Here is a 21,603-nt window from a genome sequence, read left to right as displayed (position 1 = left end):
GCCACCGTGCTGACGAAGAAGTACTTTTAATTAGGATCAGATGGCTGAGTGCCTGTTAACTAAATTGAGGGTTAGGGTAAGGAAAAAACAATGAGACTAGGGGCAAGGTTGGGATGAAAGGAGAGAAATATAATTTCATAGTCAAGTGGAAACATTGTTATAATATTATTTCAGTTATGATGTCACCTATTTCTCCTGGAGGTTAAGGAGAAGCCTATTCACCTTCATTGGAATGGGAAGCTTTCTCAAGAAATGTCGGAGGATTCAAATATATTCTTGCTTTGTTAGTTGAGTCAGTACCAATAGCAAATTTGTGATTAGACTGTCAAACAAAATTCTTGAAGGGATTTCACACTGTTATATGCTTGGTTTTTATTTGTTGGGTTTTTTTGTTTTTGTTTTTGTTTTTAACAATGTAAGATGTAAATTTGTGAATTACAGAAAAGAAGCAGTTTTAACATAAAATGGAAAAAATTTATTTCTTTCTCTGCTTACAGAGCTTAATAAGAATTTCAATCCATAAACCTTTAAAAGGAAACAATAGAAACTCCAACAATTCAGAGCTACTGTAAATGAAAATGGTTATCTTCCAAATCATAGCATAATAAAGTAACCTTGAAACATTGGCGTTGGCCCTGTATTGTTTTCTATTTTAATTAAATGGCAATTTTCAGCATTATGTAACAGTGATGGAATTAAGTGATGTTTCTAGTAAAAGAATTTTGCAAGTATAATATATTTTAGTATTAAATTCTACTTGTACATTTAGCAATTAAAATTATTATTGAAATGATGATGGCATTTGAAGGGATAGGGAGCTGTCAAAGAGGATTTGAAGCTTAATTATCTCTTTGGTAACAAAATGCATAATCTTCCATTACAACACTTATTTTCTTATGGTAATTGACTCATTTGTTCTCTGGTTATCAATTTAACTTCCCAACCACAAACATCTGCTCTTACGTTGTGTTTAATTGGTGTGAATGCTATCTACAGAGTAGTTAAAATCCAGAGAACATTTTAAGGGCATTATTTTATAATTAATGAAAGGGAAAGTAATGATTAATTGAACATTGCTTATGATGATTTTTTTTCTAATAGTCTGTGAAAGTCTGTTTACTAAAAATGCATACTGAAATTATCCCCCCCCCCCCCCTTTTTTTTTTAAGAGGATTTTGCTGTGTTTTCCAGAGTAATTACTTACTCTGCCCTAGGGGGAGCCTCAGTTCTTTCAGTTCTTTAGACTCAAGGAATATGTTAATTCCTTGGAAACATGGTACCTTAGTAGTTAAGAGTATAGGCTTTGAAGACAGAAAAAAATTAGTATGCTATCATTTATAATCTAAATAAGAGGAGTGGGGACAAATTGTGGGTGTGGGTATGTGCTTATAATTTTCATAATGGAATAATAAACTATAAATTTACCAATAGGGTAAAGGAGGAAATAGGATGAGAGAAACAGGGTTAGAAGGTATGTAGGTTTGTTTGAATATACCTTGTCTTTATAGATTTAAACATTTACAAAGTAGTTCCTGAAAATGGAAAGTAAAATGAAACAGGTGACTCCAAAGGTATATCCAGTTGGTAATATAGCCACACAGAAAGTTACAATTCTAAGTAAATTCTAAGTATGTGGAATTATAATTCCATATAAATTTAAAATTGTAATTGGACTATACTGTACCTAATGGGATTTACTCTAAGGACACAACTGCAAAAAATATTCAGTTGTTTTCTGTTATCATATTGTTGGTACAAATGTTTATTCTGAGACCATGGGTGTAGGATAAAGTAAATGAGTAATTATGTTAGTGTCATTGAGAACAGAGATTTTTGGCTTGAGAGAAAAATACAGATGTAAAATTAAGAAGATTCAGCTAACACCTACAGTCTTAGACTTAATTGGAAATATTAGTAGAAAATCATGATGAAGTTTATACTTAAAAAATACAGAAGTGCTGACTTTGTCCACAAAAAGGGCCTCAGAGCAATGACCATAAACTGAAGACCAGTAGAGTTGTGTGAAAAAGGACTCAGGAGCTTTCACTGTGTTCAGGTTTCCTCCATTGGTCAAATATGGGATAGTTTAAGAATCAAAAGAATAATAACTTCAGTAAATTGAAACTAACCAAATATATCTTTAACTAAGGGCACTTAATACTTAAACGAAAAATCCTCAGCAATCACCTTTGGGAGAGGATATTAGAAAACCAGCTCATTGTTTTGAAAACGTAAGTGAAGGGGAAAAAATCAAGCATTTATTCTGCCCCTTTTCAAAGAACTGTCCTTTAGGATAACCAAATAATTGTGGGGTTATCCTAATAATTGAGGGGATATAATAGTAAGTAATGTAGGGGATATTTCTTTTTATAGAATGAGTAGAGTATTACTATTTTGCACTGCCTGATGGGCAGTGATAACCAAAGGCTGTTAACGTCACCAAAAGACAGATAGACACACATGATGAACCTCCTGATAGATGCACATGGAACTGCCTATGAAGTAGTCTCGGGGGTGGGGAGGGGGGAAACTAGCCTGACTCCAATCAAGGTTCTACATTTAACTGTGAGCTTTCAGAAATAACATGTTAAATACCACTATGGCAATGTAGTCACCAAAGACAGATTGCAGGGAAACCTTATATTACAAATGACTTGGTTTCTTAAACAAATTTCACATAAAAGATAAAGAGGAATCTGCAGATACAAAAAAAAAAAAAAAAAAAAACCCATAAGAAACAAATTAACACCAGTGAATGCATCTTGTTTGCCCAATTTGAATAAAGTAGATCATTTTTAAGAACACAGGCCAGACGCAGTGACTCACACCTGTAATCCTAGCACTTTGGGAGGCTGAGGTAGGAGGATCACTTGAGCCCAGGAGTTTGAGACTAGCCTGGGCAACATAGTGAGACCTCCTCTGTACAAAAAAATCAAAAAATTAGCTGGGTGTGGTAGTGTGTTCCTGTAGTCTCAGCTACTTGAGCGGCTGAGGCAGGAGGATTACTTGAGTCTGGGAAGTCTTGGCTGCAGTGAGCCATGATCACGCCACTGCACTCCAGTCTGGGCAACAGAGTGAGAACATTGGCCAATTAGTGAAATGTGAATACCAACTGAGTAATAGGTGATACTAAGAAATTATTATTGTTGTTACTGTTATTATTATTTGAGACAGAGTCTTGCTCTGTCACCCAGGCTGGAGTGCAGTGGCACAATCCTGGCTTGCTGCAACCTCCGCCTCCTGGGTGTAAGCGATTCTCCTGCCTCAGCCTCCTGAGTAGCTGGGACTACAGGCATGAGCCACCATGCCTGGCTAATTTTTGTATTTTTAATAGAGACAGGGTTTTGCCAAGTTGACCAGGCTAGTCTTGAACTCCTGACCTCAGGTGATCGCCCGCCTCAGCCCCACTAAGTGCCAGGATTACAGGTGTGAGCCACCGCACCCGGCCAATAAATTATTTTAGATACTAGCCTGATAATGGTATGGTTATGTTTAGAAATGAGAGTTCTTGGCTTATAGAGGTACTCAAATATTTATATGTGAAATAATGTAATACCTGGAGTTTGCTTTCAAAATAATGTGTGTAGGGTAGAGGTTGGGAATGGAATGGATTAAGGCATAGATGAATCAGTATTGACTATGACTTGATAATTGTTGAATCAACATAATAGGTATGTGGGATTTATTCTATTCTCTTAAATAAAAAGTTTTTTAAAAAGAATTTAGGTTTTGGAGTCAGACTGCCTAGGTTCAAAATCCAGATCTGTCACTGACTAAGCCTTATGCTATGGAGTTAGCTTCTCTGTGTATTAGTGTCCTTGTCTATAAAATGGAAATAATATAATAATAACTACATAATAGAATTGTTGTGGGAACTAAATGGTTGTAAGTGGAAAGCACTTAGGAATGTTAGTTTTGCTGTGTTAATTATCATACATCAAAGATATATGTTAAAGTTATAAATCATTGGCTACAGATCTTAGTGTACTTAGGAATAGTCTAGTTGAATTCCTTATTTAGTAACCCAGGGGTTTGAAACCCACATTTAGTAAAATGTCCAGTGGTAGAACCAGAACTCAACTTTATGTCTCTTGACTCCTAGCCTTTACAACTGCTTTACAGTAAATCATTATCAAAGAATATCCAAGAATCAAAAGACAAAAGTTTTACACATTTAGTTAAATGATATAATGACTTTTAATGGTAATTCATGAGTCAGGCAGCATCTCATCTAAAGAACAGAGATAAACACTACACTGGGCAGGCAGAACAGTTAGTTTTCGCAGGGTAACTTGAGGAGTAACAAAGAAACAGTGGATTGGTTAACATCAGTTGCTTCAGATTACTTTCATTGTAAGGGTCAAAGCAGAAGGGACTTTCTTATGATGGCTAAAACTGTCCCATTTGGGGATTTGACACACACAGTCTCCTGATTTCTCAGAAGGTCACATAAATAACTGAGGCTCAGTTTGGTGATGTGCAACTTTAGCATGAGTGACTTCACTTTGGTTCAGTCTGTTTGATTTGATCTGTAGAGTAGAAGCTCAGTCCGTATTAGTAGCCTCCCATAAATTTTATTTAACACAAGTATTCTTAAGTAACCTTGTTCTAAATAGAAAGACTCACAATTGCAAACATGTTCAGTTTTCCTGCATCTAAAATGTATTGCAGTTCAGATGAAAACTCCAAGTTCTTGTTTGTCTGTTTACTTTGAGAAGGAACAGACAAACTTAACATAAGATGAGTCTAAATTTATCTGGGGGGTGGAACACTAAACAAACATGTTAGAAAAACTTTGAGGAAATAAAGGAAGAATATTTGTTCCACCGTATATTATAACATATTGCATAGTTATAATAATTTTATGATTCTGGCCCAGGAATACACAGATGGATGAAACCAATTAGTGTCCTGAAATAAACCCCCAAGAGTACACAGATTTTAGTATTAAATCTTTCAAATCAGTCATTCTTTTTGGAATGACTGATCTTGCCACTTAGATACATGTAAAGCTGGATACTTAGTAAGTCTAGATTGTTTTGTAGAAATAGTAGAAGAAAATACAGGTGAATATTGTTATAGTACAGAAGAAGGGAAAGCCTTTGGAGTAAAAATAGTGAAATACAGATGCTAAAATGGAGAAGACTTATACATTTTACCATATGAAAACATAAAACTTTGTTACAATAGATGCCTTAAGTTAAAGACAGAAGAGGAAACAAATATTGGCAGCATGAAGACAAGGGGTTCATAGCTTACTGTATTAGTCAGGGCCCAGTTAGGAGCCAGAAACTATACTAGGCATTTTTGAACAGAGAAAATTTAATATAAAGAATTATTAATGGCCAGTCGTGGTGGCTCACACCTGTAATCCCAGCACTTTGGGAGGCCGAGGCAGGTGGATCACCTGAGGTCAGGGATTCGAGACCAGCCTGGCCAACGTGGTGAAACCTCGTCTCTACTAAAAATACAAAAATTAGCCAGGCATGGTGGTGCATGTCTGTAATCCCAACTACTTGGGAGGCTGAGGCACAAGAATCGTTTGAACCTGGGAGGCGGAGATTGCAGTGAGCCAGGATCATACCATTGCACTCCAGCCTGGGCAATAGAGCAAGACTCCATCTCAAAAAAAAAAAAAAAAGAATTATTAACTATTAAAATCTGCTTACTAAAAGGGGGCAAAATAGGACACTAAAGAATACAAAAATAGTAAATATAGGGATTAGCTATGACTACCTCTTGAGCTGAGGGAGAGAATCCGAAAATCAGGAACACTGTTGTTCAGACCTTGTTGGAGACAGTGTAGCTGCTGCCAAAGGACATAGCTATGGGCCAAAGCTGGGGCACAGGAAATCCCCTGCTGGGAGGCCTCAGAGCTGGTGTGCAGAAGACACCTGCTGGGGTGCTGTTGGCTGGACAGATGATAAGCAGAAAGTTGCCCACTGGGATGACGTGAGTTGGAGCTGGCGTACAGGACCCTATCCAATGGGATGCAGTGTGTCAGAGCTGGTGCACAGAAAGCCACTTGCTGGAGTAAGCTAGAGAAACTTACAGGAGGGTGATCATTATTGGGTCTTTCACAATCAGCCTCACCATAGGAGCAAAAAGAAGAGCATCCTCCAATATGAAAATTAAGCCCATCACTCTGCTTTGCTGTGCAGTGTTTCCCCAGTGCTGTTAACAAAGCACCAGCTGACAAAAGTCCACATCCACTACTGCAAAGAAGGACAGATTTGGAGCTGAGAGCCTTGAAATAATAACTCTCATTATGCAAAAAGCTCTTATATATAGATCAGAAAATTATAACTACTCTAATTGGAAAAACGGCAGCATATTTATATACATAATTCACAAAAGAATAAATATAAATGGCTTGTCATTGTTTGAAAGAATCAAGTCAAATTTGCTATAATAGATTTCCCTGATTTCATCTTGTTGTACAGATTTATGTTTTCTGGATCTTCCATCACTGTGAATGTATGTTGTTTCTTAAGATTATACATGATTTCCCTCCTTGGGGGAGGTTCTGCTTGCCTGGGGTTCTACCTCCTCTCTGTACTGTTGTTCTTCATTTACCTAAGTTATATAGCTAGTTTAGATTTCTCTCCAGGGCCTGCTCTAGACAGTGCAATGGGCTAAAAAAGTTCTTTTTTAAAAAAGGAAAGGGAGATTGGAAAGGCATAAATAAAACTGTCTCTACTCACAGACAAGCATGATTGTCTATGTAGATAATCCCCAAACTGTATTTACAGAAGCTGATACAACTCATAATGAGAGAATTTAGGGTGGCCACAGGATAAAAGGTTAATACACATAAATCAATTTCATTCCTACATACTAGCAGAGAACAACTGGAAATTTTTAAAAATTTAAAGTACCACTTAGAATAGCATCAAAAATATTTGAAATACCTAAGTATTTATCTAACAAAGCATGAATGAGATTTGTTTACTGATATCTGTAAAACATTTATGAAAGAAATCGGACTTAAATAGTGAGATAAACCTGTGTTCAGGGAAAAGAAGACAATATTTTTAAGATGTCAGGTTGCCACAAATTCAACACAATCTCAATCAAAATCCCAGCAGGCTGGGCAGATTTTAGGTCAACTGTAAATAAAGCTGCTGTCGTTGCCATTGTTGTTGTTATTTCATAGAAGTAGCCTGCAGTGGAGTTTGCTGCTTTGTGATGTAGGGAGTTCCTGTCATTCACACTTTTCAAACACGGATCACTAAGACCCTTTGTCAAGGATGTCATATAGGAAATTACATCATTCAGTAGGATGCTGGACTAGATGATCTACTTCAGCCCTTCTAATTAAAAATATTGTGATCTATTATTTGTAAGTTAGCAATTTACAACTGTGGTACATGTGGAAAGGGAGCTACTGGAATATTCAGACTTTTTCAAATATAATTATCCTTTCTCCATCACCCTGGAAAACCATTGCATATAATGAGGGGTCTTAGTAATAGGAGTGTGTTGCACGAGTGAGCTGTTTAAGGACTCTAATGTGACATTTGTTTTACTTTTTGTTGTTGTTGTTCTTATCAAGCTGACTGAAAAAGAAAGTTTTATGAATCTTTTCAACCTTTGAATTCTAATTATAGCTCTTAGAAAATTGTATAAATCTTAGGGAAGTAGTCTTTAATATTTATTTTTAGACATTTTTAATTTCTCCAATATAGTCAGCTTAGTAAATAGTTCCAAATAAGGAAACTCAGAAATTATCTTTTAAAACAATTAGTTGTACCAGCAAATCATTTTTTAGAGATAATTATGTTCCTAATATGTATTTTTATTATATATGTATGTTATGCTTTTCCAAAAATATGTGGAAGTTTCAAATAATGAGTAAAAATCCTGTGGATTTTATGATTTAAAAAATTGGTTGAAATATGAATAGCTGCCTGGTTCTATTTTTATTAATGTCTTAATTTCCTTTTTTATTTTAAAGCTCAACCTGAATTCCTGAAGCAGCCTACTAATATATATGCTCATGAATCTATGGATATTGTATTTGAATGTGAAGTGACTGGAAAACCAACTCCAACTGTGAAGTGGGTCAAAAATGGGGATATGGTTATCCCAAGTGATTACTTTAAGATTGTTGTAAGTATTTCTCAAGGAAGTATGTTTATTTCTGTAACCTTTAGATATTTTTATATGTAGTCACCAAGAGATCAGTTATGTTATATATACTAGTTTATGTACTGCAAGTGAAATAGAAAAATTCACATAGAATATAATATCTTCATTGGCTGATGAGAAAGCTGAGCCCAGAAATATTTTGGTAGCTTATGTAAGATCACATAGCAAGTCAGTGGCTTACCTAAGCCTAGAGTCTAGATTCTTACTTGAACACACTGGTACTCTGAAACACAGCTGTCACCTTTTTCTGGCAGATGATTAGCACACACATGTGTGTGTGTATGTGTGTCCCCAGTTGTCTCCACAGCTCTCTGTTCAAGAAGCAGAAATCTTTCCACACTTCCCCTTGAAGTGTGAAAAGATGATCCTTTTGAAAAACATAATATGTAAGAATGCAACTGACTATACAAAGCTTAACCTAAATCATATACTGATGCCAGACCCTTCAAAATAAGGATGACCCAGTGTCAGACAATTGTTGTAACAATAGTTACAAAGATTCTTTTTTAAAAATGCGTTTAAAAAGTGTCAAATGTATTTAAGAACACTCAGCCATAATTGCTTTTACTATACTTTATATATAGCAAATGCTTTGTAGATATTACCTACCAATACTATCATCAATATCTAACATTTTAGTAATAGAATTATCCAGCTTTAGTAATAAAGATAAATGACATACCTTGAGATCTATACATGACATTCATAAAAATGATCAGAACTATAGTTGTTAAAGACATAATATCTCATTACAAATTTGTCATACAAGTAATTCGTTCTTAGAAATATGCTTTCTGTTTTTGAAATGCATGATCTCCTGTTACAAAAAGTAATTCACAAGTATTTAACATTACAAAGCAATCTGTTATAGCTAAAATAGTCTTTTAAAAATCAATATTTGGAAACTTTAGAAAATTTTTAAACCATATTTATTATACTAATAACAATAGTTAAATATATATATATATATTTTTTTTTTAAGATGGAGTCTCACTCTGTCACCCTGGCTGGAACACAGTGGTGTGATCATAGCTCACTGCAGCCTCAAACTCCTGGGCTTAAGCAATCCTCCTGCCAACCTGAGTAGCTGGAACTACAGGCACGCAGTACCATGACCAGCCGATTTTGTATTTTTTATAGAGATGGAGTCTCACTGTGTTGCTCAGTCTGGTCTTCAGCTCCTGGGCTCAAGTGATCCTCCTGTCTCGGCCTCCCAAAGTGCTGGGATTACAGATGTGAGCCACTGCTTCTGGACCAATAATAATAGTTGACATTCATATAGTACTTTTTCATTTAAGGAAAGATCACATGGCTTCATTGAATTTACTGTAGTCTAATCTGTTAGAACTATTGATATTATAGTCTTAGGAAAAAATAGTGCCTTAAATTCACAAATTGGACTTAACTATGGTCAGATAGTATTGCATGCCAGATCTTTTTCCAAGCAAAGGTGTAAGTTTGCAAACAGTGAGAGTATGACTTTCCATGCGTTAAGTTCTTCATTGTGAATGACAGTACGTACTCTTCTATTCAGTTAAATTGGTACCTTGTCAATGCTTTAGTATGAGATTGAGTTAACAGGTACTTAGATGGATAATATGTAATAATTGAATCATAAAAACTTTACTTTTTTTTTTCTCTCCAAAAAGCATATTTTTGAGATTTTGATCTGGTATTTCTCAGTTAAATCATGAAATTTTATTTATGCTTTTCTTCTTCAGAAGGAACATAATCTTCAAGTTTTGGGTCTGGTGAAATCAGATGAAGGGTTCTATCAGTGCATTGCTGAAAATGATGTTGGAAATGCACAAGCTGGAGCCCAACTGATAATCCTTGAACATGGTAAGAGGGGCTGAAGTAGTCAGATGATAGAGGCTGTGTGCTTGATGAACGAGCACCCGTCAGTCCAAATAACTCATGATTGATGACCCACTAGTAAAGGCCAATATGTGGCATAACTGAGAGAAAAAGAATAGCAGTCTGAATCATTTATATTACATAAAATTACCTAGAAGCACAATTTTGGATAATGTTGAAAAGAAATTTTTACTAAGAAAAGAAAAACTGAATATTATAGTGTTAATAAATTAATTTTTTAAAGAATTTAGTCATCTTAATCTCACAAATATATTTCTGTCCTATAAAGAAAAACTTCTTTTTTTCCCCAATTCTATGCACTTTTATTAACACACTTACAAAATATAACATTCAAACACTGAGGAAACTAAATAACTTTGGAAGCAGAGCTCGTTTTCTGCTTACATAGAAGTGACAATTCGGGGCTGTTGGCACAAAATAGCCAACACTCATAAAACCCTGACTACTATATATCAAACATAAGTTAAAATCATAGGCACAAGTTTATCAGATCCACATTTCTTAGAAAAACTTAGTATTTATTTTGCATTGAAATTTTTAGTTTTACTAGAATACAATTAATTTACCTTTTCTGATTACCACCAAAAAACCAAGTTTATTATTTAAAAATTCAGATAACGATGAAAAGTATAAAGAAAAAAATCCATCCTGTATGTCAAATTAGGGAATCCACACTGGAATTTGAGCAGAGGTTTAATAGAAGGAATTAACGTTGATACTGGGATTGGAGTAACAAAAGTTTGACTAGTAAGAAGTAAAGAGAACTCTAGACAATGTAAGAATGGCAACTGTCAGGAGTAACTAGAACCCCTAGGTCTGAGATAGAGCCCTCAGGAAGAGGCCCCTCTTTCTAAGGTTGAGGTCCAGACCCTGTTGGAGACGGTGTAACTTACTGGATGGCAGAGAAGTTGACGTGGTGTTTAGCTCTCTAAACTTGCTCAAAATCTCCTTTCTGGAGGGTTAGGGAAAGCTGCTCACAGAGAGGTATCTCACTGGAGGCATTCTGCTGCAAAACCACCCAGTGGATCAGGTGTAAGGGGAAGCTGCAGGCTATAGGAGCCTGCCAGGGTAGTACACTAGAACCAGGAAGGAAACGCCTTTCTTCTGTACCGTATCTCCATTGCCTTCTTATTGATTAAAGTTTAATACATATGCCAGCTGGCAAAGGAGAAGTATATAAAGGATGTGGCTCTGTTTCTGCAGCATAGGCAATGAAATCAGAATTTGGAGCTGAGAGGCAGTAAATTGATAACTGGTACACACTCCAGATCCTACCACCTGGATATACTGTGTATGGTTTTATAATTTCCTGTTTTCTTGCAACAGCATTGCTGTATACATCTTTCTATGCCAACAGTTGATCTGCATCAATATTGTTTATTATTAAATAATATATATATATATATATATATATATACACACACACTCTGTTTTATATAACAGATTTTATATTGGTTAACATTTAGATTGTCACCTGTTTTTTCCTACTATAAACAATGATGTATTGAACTTTTTATGTGATTATTATACTAAATTACTAGAAGTTGAATTTTTGGATAACAGTTCTGTGTTAAATTGATAAGGGTATCTGTTGGGTGCATTATTTATTCGTTTTAGCTACTAAAACATTTTTCATTTTGAGCATTTCTCAAAAATACATGAAAACGATGCCACTTTAGACATCTGATCTTTTATTCAAGTCAAATACAATCAGGTATTGGTGTGCCTCCTGGAAGAATTTCTCTGATGATTGTAGTTTGGCCAGGGAAGCTAATTGGCAAAGATGGCCCCTACTCTGGCTTTTCACTAACATGGCATATGTGTAGGATTTTTATGTGCTGTTTTTTGAAAACTATACTTGAGAGTGCTGTTACAGAAAAGCTTAAAATATTAGAACTGCTTTTTTTTCTTCTTAGGTTTATAAATACCCTCCCCTGTTTATTGGAAATGATTTTAGTAGAAGCATGCCATTTTTCCATCTTGGTGAAATGCCTGAGTACAATTACCAAATAAGGCACTAGCTGAATTAGTGAAGTAGATAGGCTTGTTTCTTTTTACTTGCGGCAGTGACTCTTCTTAGTAAACCTCATGGCTATTTGGGATATATTTATTTACATGGTACTAAGCAAAGGCACTTCAGTATATTTGTGTTTGAGATTACTGTTACAAATCTAACTTTAATAGTAGAAATGGTAAGTATGCCAGGAAGTTCCTAAACTAATCCTAATTGGGCTTTCCTCTGAAAATATTTGGATAGTGTAAAAATTGTAGTCATAGTGTATTTGCTTCTCTCTTTTTGATAATAGTGTTTTATGAACTGATGAAATTTTTTAGTGTTGTTATTGGGTATGCATTAAAGATGCATAGATTATAAGAAGGAGAGTGTCATGTTATTGTGTTTTCTATTTTGCTGTTTTGATTTGCAAGATAAATATTTATGCAGGAAAGCTAAAAGAAGGAATACAGTAACTTGTTAGATCTGAGTTCTGCTTTTTTAGAGTTTACAATTTAATAAGGGATGTAAGAGATGTATACAACTTGAATACCAGTCCAGATGCATAAATAAAGCAGCATACAGTTCAGAAGAGAGGAATTTTGTCTGTGTGATCCGGGAACTTTTTCGTGTAAGATGTCCCCTTTGTAATAGGCCTTGAATTATAAGATTTCTAGATGTTGATTCAAAGGAAGACCTGGATCAGTATGGAAATACAATAGAAGACCTGTTCCTATAGGAAGGTAGCCTTTAACAGCAGAATAGGATCAGAATGCATGATTATAAATAATAAAAACAATGCCATATGTAATGAGTATGATGGTAAAGTCAGGTTTAGAGGAAGACAGAGTACAAGCTGGTTGAAGGAAAAGTTGTAAGAGGCCATTGTGAGATGATAAGTACTTATAGTAGAGAAATCAGTGGAAAAAGATCCTACTAAGGAGATTGTGTTAGTCTGTTCTTGGCGTTGCTATAAAGAAATACCTGAAGCTAGGTAATTTATAAAGAAAAGAGGTTTAGTTGGCTCACAGTTCTGCAGGCTGTACAGAAAGCATGGTGCTGGCATCTGCCTGGCTTCTGGGGAGGCCTCAGGAAGCTTCCAATCATGGTGGAAGGCAAGAGGGGAGCAGGCATCTCACATGGCAAGACCAGGATCAAGAGAGTGAGGTGGGGGGTGCCACACACTTTTAAACAACCAGATCTTGTGAGAACTCACTATCTCAAGGACAGCACCACGCCATGAGGGATCTTTCCCCATGACCCAAACACCTCCCACCTGGTTCCACCTCCAACATTGGGGATTACCTTTTCACATGAGATTTGGGCAGGGACAAATATCCAAACTATATCAGAGGTGTTAGTGATTTATCTGATTGAGACTATCAACTGATTGAACATTAAACATTGTTATAGAGAAGTCAGACATACTTTCAAGGTCTACCCAAGTTTTGGGTAACTAGGTGTATTAGTCCGTTTTTACGCTGCTGATAAAGACATGCCTGAAACAGGGCAATTTACAAAAGAAAGAGATTTAATGGGACTTACAGTTCCACATGGCTGGGGAAGTCTCACAATCATGGTGGAAGGCAAGGAGGAGCAAGTCACATCTTACATGGATGGCAGCAGGCAAAGAGAGAGCTTGTGCAGGGAAACTCCCATTTTCCAAGCCATCAGATCTCATGAGACTCATTCACTATCACAAGAACAACACAGGAAAAACCCACCCCCCACTGGGTGTAATTCAGTCACCTCCCACTGGGTGATTCCACTGGGAGGTGGAATGGGAATTGTGGGAGTTACAAATTAAGATAAGATTTGGGTGGGGACACAGCCAAACCATATCACTAGAAAAATGGTGACACTTTTACACAAATAGAAAAGGAAGGCAGATCAAAGTGGAAGGAGATTTCCACTTCTGTTTAGGATATAAAGAGGTACATAAAGAAAATCCCACTCTCACCACAAGAAGAGCTTAGTAAGCTACAACGTCATAAGTTTTCTTGAGCCCAGCAGAGAGCTGAACATGCAAAGGAAATGTATTAGTCCATTTTCACACTGCTGATAAAGACATACCTGAGACTGGGTAATTTATAAAGGAAAACAGGTTTAATGGACTCACAGTTCCACATGGCTGGGGAGGCCTCACTATCATGCAGAAGGCAAAAGGCACATGTTACATGGTGGCAGGCAAGAGAGAATGGGAGTCAAGTGAAAGGGGAAACCCCTTATAAAAATCATCATATTGTGAGACTACCGCAAGAACAGTATGGGGGAACCGCCCCCATGATTCATTTATCTCCCACTAGGTCCCTTCCACAACTCTTGGGAATTATGGGAGCTACAATTCAAGGTGAGGTTTGGGTGGGAACACAGCCAAACCGTATCAGCAACCAAATAACCTAAATTCCAAAAAGGACAACCCTCCCCATGCAACCCCCTCAAAGGCATGGCTCGTATGCATTGTTTCACTTTTGGCAGAACACAAGAGAAAGAGACAACTACCATAAAAGTGAGTAAGAGGAAAACTCTTAGAGTTGTAATTAAAAGGCCTTTAACTACAAGGCCAACTATGACCTAGTTTGGAATGTATGGGGGCCTCGGACAGAAAGGGAGTTTATACTTTCTTGCAAGCACTTTTCCTTGGGGCTCCACAGAGTACTCCCAATTAAGAGGAGGCAAAAGCAGGAGACTACAGAAAGCCATCTCTGTGGTATAGGGATGAAGGAAGTGATGATCTGCAGCTGCAGAGAGAGAGAGTGATGCAGAGCGGCCTTTGTGCCTGGGAGACAGGACAAAGGCCTTACCATTTACTCAGACCCTTCCCCTTTAAGCCTCAAACCAGTGGGGGAGGGGCGGAAAACCTTCTGATTTCATAAGTTTCTGAAGGGAGATTGGAAGTCAAACCCCTGTGCTTCTTAGAGGAGGAGCGCTCCTGTCCCCAGGATGCAGGCAGAGACTCACTGATGCTGGGGAAAGGGTAGAAGAGAAAACCCTTTATTTCTGAAAGAGGCGCAGAAACCATTCTGGGCCTCAGGATTCTACACTGATACCAAGGAGAGGTCTTTTACCACCAGGGGAAGAGTAGGAAACTTCCACCTAAGACCAATACAAATGCAAAGCAGATTTTGACTGTCACAAGAAGAGCCACAGGGCCTACCTAAGACTGAGGCTGGACCAGAACAATGGAGAATCGTAGCTGCCCCAACCGTGAGCTTTCTACTGTTTGGGAAGGGTCAAGAGCACAGAGGGATATCCTGTGGTATTGGTATGCTGGAGTGGTAAATGATGAGTTGATGGGTGCAGCACACCAACATGGCACAAGTATACATATGTAACAAACCTGCACGTTATGCACATGTACCCTACAACTTAAAGTATAATAATAATAAATAAATTTAAGAAAATTAAAAAAAAAATAAAAAACTCAGAGGAAAAGGAAAAAAAAAAACCAGAAACTCTCTGGCTCCTAAGCACAGGACAATGGTAGTCTCCCAGTAGAGGAATTTGAAACCTATAGTATACTTAAGGTAACTGTAGCAATAAAATCCATTTCTGACTAGATTTAGTTAATCTGGCATGACAGAAAATAAGCATACCATTTTTCAGGTGTAAATAATACTGCCGTTCTGCATACCATGTTCAGCATTCAAGCAGAAAATTAATAGACTTTAATGAGCCCATCTGCTATTGAGAGAGAAACTAATCAATAGAACTATTTTCAGCCTTTGTGGCTTCTACGCAATAGAAAGATATTCTTAGAAAATATACCATTCACATTTCATTCTTTATATACCTTTTTAAAAAAATTAATTAATTAATTAATTTTTTTTTTTTTGAGACAGTTTCACTCTTGTCACCCAGGCTGTCGTGCAGTGGCACAATTTCAGCTCACTGCAACTTCCACCTCCTAGGTTCAAACGATTCTCCTGCCTCAACTTCCTGAGTAGCTGGGATTACAGGTGCGTGCCACCATGCCTGGCTAACTTTTGTATTTTTGGTAGAGACGGGGTTTCTTATATACCTTTATTTTAAAAATTACTTGAGGTATACTCCTACAGACTACCGGATGAGTCAAACCAATAACTCAGAAACAACACACACTCTTTAACATCTGATCCAGCAATTGCACTTCCTGGTATTTACCTGAATTAGTTGAAAAGTTATGTCCACACAAAACCACGCAAATGTGTTTGTAGCATCTTTATTCCTTGTTATCAAGATGTCCTTCAGTAGGTGAAAGAATAAACTGTTGTACATCTAGACAGTGGAATATTATTCATTACCAAAAAGAAGTGAGCCACCAGGCCAAGTGCCGTGGCTCATGCCTGTAATCCCAGCACTTTGGGAGGTGGAGGTGGGCAGATCACTTGAGGGCAGGAGTCCGAGACCAGCTTGGCCAACATGGCGAAACCCCGTGTCCACTAAAAATACAAAAATTAGCTGGGCGTAGTGGTGCATGCCTGTAATCCCAGCTACTCAGGAGACTGAGGCATGAGAATCACTTGAACCCGGGAGGTGGAGGTTGCAGTGAGCCAAGATTGTACCACTCTACTCCAGCCTGGGTGACAGAGTGAGACTCTGTCTCAAAAGAAAAAAAGAAAGAAAAGAAAAAGAAAAAAGAAATGAGCTGTCAAACCATAATGCACTGGAGGAATTATAAATGCAAATTACCAAGTGAAAGAAGCCAATTTGAAAGGGCGAAAAACCGTATGATTCCAACCACATGACATTCCAGAAAAGGCAAAACTATAGTGTTAGTAAAAAGATTAGTGGTTGCAGGGTTTGGGAGGAGAGGGCGATGAACAAGCAGAGCACAGATTTTTATGGCAGTGAGACTACTCTGTATGATACTATAATGGAGGATACGTGTCATAAGTTTGTCCAAGCCCATGGAATTTGCAACATCAAGAGTGAACACTAATATAAACTATGGACTTTGGGTGATAATGATGTCTCAATACAGGTTATTCAGTTGTAATAAATGTACCACTCTAGTGGGGGATGTTGATAATGTGGGAAACTATATATGTGTAGGGCAGAGGAAATTTTGATACCTTATGCTCAATTTTGCAGTAAATCTAAAACTGCTCTATACACTTCTTAGGATAGTTAAAATCTAAAATACAACACCACCAAACTCGCACAAGGATGCAGAACAACAGGAACTCTTATTCATCGTTGCTGGGAATGCAAAATGGTACAGCCATTTTCGAAGACAGTTTGGCAGTTTCTTAGAAAATTAAACATTTTTATCATAAGATTTAACAATTGTGCTCCTTGATGTTTACCCACATGAGTTGAAAATTTATGTTCACACAAAACTTACACAGAAATGTTCATAAGAATTTTACTCATTATTGCCAAAACTTGGAAGCAACCAAAATATCCTTCAGTATCTGAATGGATAAACAAAGTGTGATACATTTATACAATGGAACATCATTCATTGAACAGAGCATCTAAGATGGGACAATATCAGAGACTGTAACATAAGTAAATTAAAAGTAAATGAGAGTCTCACAAGGAAAACAGAACAAGGACAGGGAGAAACAAATGTTTGAATAGATAATGGCCAAGAATTTTAAAAAATGAATGAGAGCAAACCACACAACCAAAGAGAAGCTCAGACAACCCCCAAGCAAACTAAATACCGTGATGATGATAATAATAATAGAAAGAAAATATGCCTGTACACATCATAGTCAAACTTCTGGAAACCAAACATGAAAAAATCTTGAAGGCAATAGGAAATTTAAAAAGAAAAAGGACACATTCCATACAGAGGAACAAAGATAAGAAGTGCAGCAGACTTTTGCCAGAAAAAAATGTGAGCTAGAAGACACTGAGCAATATTTTTTAGTTTAAAAAAAGTAATTAAGAGGCCATGCTAATCTTCACTGTATTGTTCCAATGTTAGTACTAGTATCTATGCTGCCCAAGTGAGCTCAGAGCAATAATTTTTAAGTCCTTAAAAAAAGGCAATCAAAACTACCCAGCAAAAATATCTTTCAAAAATTAAAGTGAAATAAAGACCTTTTCAGAACAGAAACTGAGAGTTTGTTGCCGACATACCCATGCTACAAGAAATGTGAAAGGACAAAAACAAAGTGGGCTAGAGTATTTTCTTTTTTAAAGTAAATATAAAAATATTTTTTTTAAATTATTTAATTGCTTTAAGAGATAATTGACTGTCTAAACAGGGACCCACAAATTTTTTTTTTCTCTCTTTTTCACTCTCTAAGTAGTTTATTTCCACCTTCACAAACTCATGCACCTCTGGCCATTATGCAAGGCACCATGAATTAAATAGTTATATCAGTATATATTTGTCTTACATGATTCAAGATAAAAGTGAATTTTAAAAGCAAATGGGTGCCAGTGATAGAGAGGTGAGGGGAATAGGGCAGGCAGCAATAGGGTAACATGCGACAAAATTTTCTGTAAAGGGCCAGATAGTAAATATTTTAGGCTTAATGGGTCCGTCTCTGTCACAGCTACTTAACTCGACCATTGTAGCACAAAAGCCACCATATAGATCAAACAGCCTTGGCTGTTCCCGTGAAACTTTGTTTACAAAAACAGGTAGCAGGTCCTAATATCCTGATTCTGGTCTAACACAGAAATAGTTTATAACATATAAAATTTAAAAGTGTGACAGAGTGGTATATGTAGTGTAGTCCGATGCGTAGGGTAGAATTGAAAATAAACTATTTTAAGATTCTTACAGCACACAACAATGCTGTGTGTCAAAGATGCTCAGATACTTTGAATGTTATTTTTAAACAAGACTCATGAAGATAAGAACTATCACAAAGTATTTCCTTTTTCAAGAATTCACTCCATTATTTTTCTAGTTAAGCTAAGATAGTGATCACAAAGATAAGTTAGTAAACTGCGTGTAGTTTGTAGTTCTCCCTTTAACAGTTCCTTTTTGCAGTCACTAGGGCACATTTCCTCCTCATTATTCGTACACCAAGTTTCTTCTCTTATCCTTATATTCTTCATCCTCCTGCTCCCTGTTTGTCTTTTGTCCTCCCACTCCCTCCCCCTTTTTTATTAAAAAAATTTTAAGTGAAACAGGCATCCCACTGACGAGAAATAACTTAGAATCACAAACTATCAGGGCTGAAAGATATGTGTCATGTAGTACAGTGGTTGGCAAACTTTCTGTTAAAGGGCCAAAGAATAGATACTTTAGGCTTTACTTGACATTTGGTCTCTGTTTACACTACTCACCTCTGCTATTAGAAGTGGGAAAACCACCACAGACAGAATACAGACAATCTGTAACAAATATGTGTGGCTGTGTTCCTGTAAAACTTTATATACAAAAGCAGGAAGTGCACTGGATTTGGCCTGTGGGCTACAGTTTGCAAATCTCAATCTAGTCCATCTTCCCTTGAATATCTTTACATCACTGTTTCCCAAACTGTGCCCTTTAAGATGTATTAATGGGTCTACTGAAAAGCAAACAAACAAACAAAAAGGATGCTCCACAGTCCAACAGATTTGGGGACTGCTATATATAAACACTGTATTCCACTGTTGGAAATTCACAGTGCTAATGAACACAACTGGGAAGAGGCTCAAGGTGGGTCAGTTTTCATCATTTCTCCTTCAGGCTGCCCAAGCATCTGCCTTTCTCCTACCAAATCAAGACATACCAGTGAGGTCTGTCGGAATTTGCTGTATTTACTTCTTGCAAGACAACCCAATTCTCCTGTGAAAAGAATTGTTTGTAGACTCTTAATTTCTGTCTGTCATGTTTTTGGCAGAAAGTCATCAATGTTTTATCTGGTGCCTTTTCTAAATTTTACCACTGATTAAAAGATGAGTTTAGTATTAAAAAAAAAAGACTTTACTAATTATATAAAAATAATACATGATTATTTTAGAACACTGAGAAAAATATCACTGCCCAAAGATAAACAGTGTTAACATTTTGGTATGGAAATGTCTAAATATGTATATACACTTTTAAAAATTAAATTCAGATTATTTGGTATATATTGTTTTGTATCTTGTTTTTCTACTTGTTATTATATCCTGAGATCTTCCTGATATCGTTAAAGGCGTTCAAAGGCATGGTTTTTAATGGCCAAAAATCTTTTCCATCATAAGGTTGTACTATAATTACTTTAACTACTTCCTCTATTTTGGGACATTTAAGTCATTTCCTATTCTTCCTTTCTGTATCCCTGTCTATTTTTCCTTTTTAATTACTAATGCTCATATTAGTAGTCTTTGTCCAAATCTCTGATTCTTTCCTTAGGAAAAATTCCTAAAAGAACAATTAATGGTTTGAGTCAGTAATTTATGTAATTGTCAAAATGGTTTTAGTAAATGATGTAACAATTTACATTTTTACTAAGAGTGAAGAAAGGATACAAACCTAATCACACTTTAGCCAACTATTACAAAGTAATGTTCATTTAAAAATACAAAATTTAGGCTGGGTGCGGTGGCTCACACCTGTAATCCCAGCATTTTGGGAGCTGAGGCAGGAGGATTACTTGAGCCCAAAAGTTCAAGACTGGCCTGGGCAATATAGTGAGACCCCATCCTCACAAAAAAAGTTTTAAAAAAAATTAGTCAGGTGTGGTGGCACACACCTTTGGTCCCAGGTACTAAAGAGGCTGAGGTGGGAGGATTGCTTGAGCCCGACAGGTCGAGGCTTCAGTGAGCCATGATTATACCACTGCACTCTAGCCTGGGCAACAGAGCAAGACCACCGCCCTACCCATGCAAAAATAAACTTCATTATTAGGCAAAAATGACATTTTACTCATTGAATTTTATATCTTTGATTGTGAAGTGGAATATTTGTCATATGTTCAGAAACACAGTTATTCCTTGGTATACATGGGAGATTGGTTCCAGGACCCCCACATATGCCCAGATCTGTGCATATTCAAGTACTGTAGTCACCTCTGTAAGACCTCAGTACATGAAAACTAGGCTGCCTGTATCGTCAGGTTTTGCATCCCGCAAATACCGTATTTTCTGTTGCATTTGGTTGAAAATAAAAATCACCATGTAAGTGGAACCATGCAGTTCAAAACCAGGTTGTTCAAGGATCCACTGTATTCTATGTTTGCTCTTCTATGAGTTGTATTCTTCTGTTATTGAAAAAGGAAACACATCTCTTGTGATGGTGCTTATCTTCACAAACCTTTAAAAATAATGTTGAAAGTATTGTGCATCTTTGATGGTTTTATTTCTGTAGGGAGAGTTTTCTGATTCCCACCTGAAGTGTGTGGCTATATATACTGGCCATCAGCCAGCTGGCTAGTGCTTGGCTGCAAGAAGCTGCTTTGGAGTGTCCATAGTAGGCCTGTGGTATACTTAACATGACTATTAGGTTAATTATCAGCTTTAAACATTAAATGAAACTTAATAATTATAGTTAAAATATATAAAACATTTGTGCATTATCACTGGAAAACAGAATTTCTGAGCAAATTGTGAAGTAGAATTTGACTTTTGTTCCCAACATGCTTTCTTAATCAAAACATTTAAAATACAACTTTTAATATTTAACTCTACTTTTATACATTTTCAGTAACAGCAACTCTTGATTT

At 36.6% G+C, this 21,603-nt stretch overlaps 1 protein-coding gene across 8 annotated transcripts in view; it reads left to right on the top strand.

The window, feature by feature from the left end:
* NEO1 (neogenin 1) overlaps positions 1–21,603 on the top strand; it is a 266,759-nt gene that overhangs the window by 129,776 nt on the left and 115,380 nt on the right. For all 8 annotated transcript variants that reach the window (XM_021940692.2, XM_021940691.2, XM_021940696.2 and 5 more), the window contains exons 6-7: positions 7,958–8,112; positions 9,873–9,993. In XM_021940692.2, the coding sequence (XP_021796384.1) occupies positions 7,958–8,112; positions 9,873–9,993 (276 nt within the window). The remainder of the gene's footprint in view (positions 1–7,957; positions 8,113–9,872; positions 9,994–21,603) is intronic.

Source organism: Papio anubis, chromosome 7 (assembly GCF_008728515.1).
Source record: "Papio anubis isolate 15944 chromosome 7, Panubis1.0, whole genome shotgun sequence".
Taxonomy (NCBI): Eukaryota; Metazoa; Chordata; class Mammalia; order Primates; family Cercopithecidae; genus Papio; species Papio anubis.
Note: the sequence above shows the minus strand (reverse complement) of the source record. Positions and strands in the feature narration are given on the sequence as shown.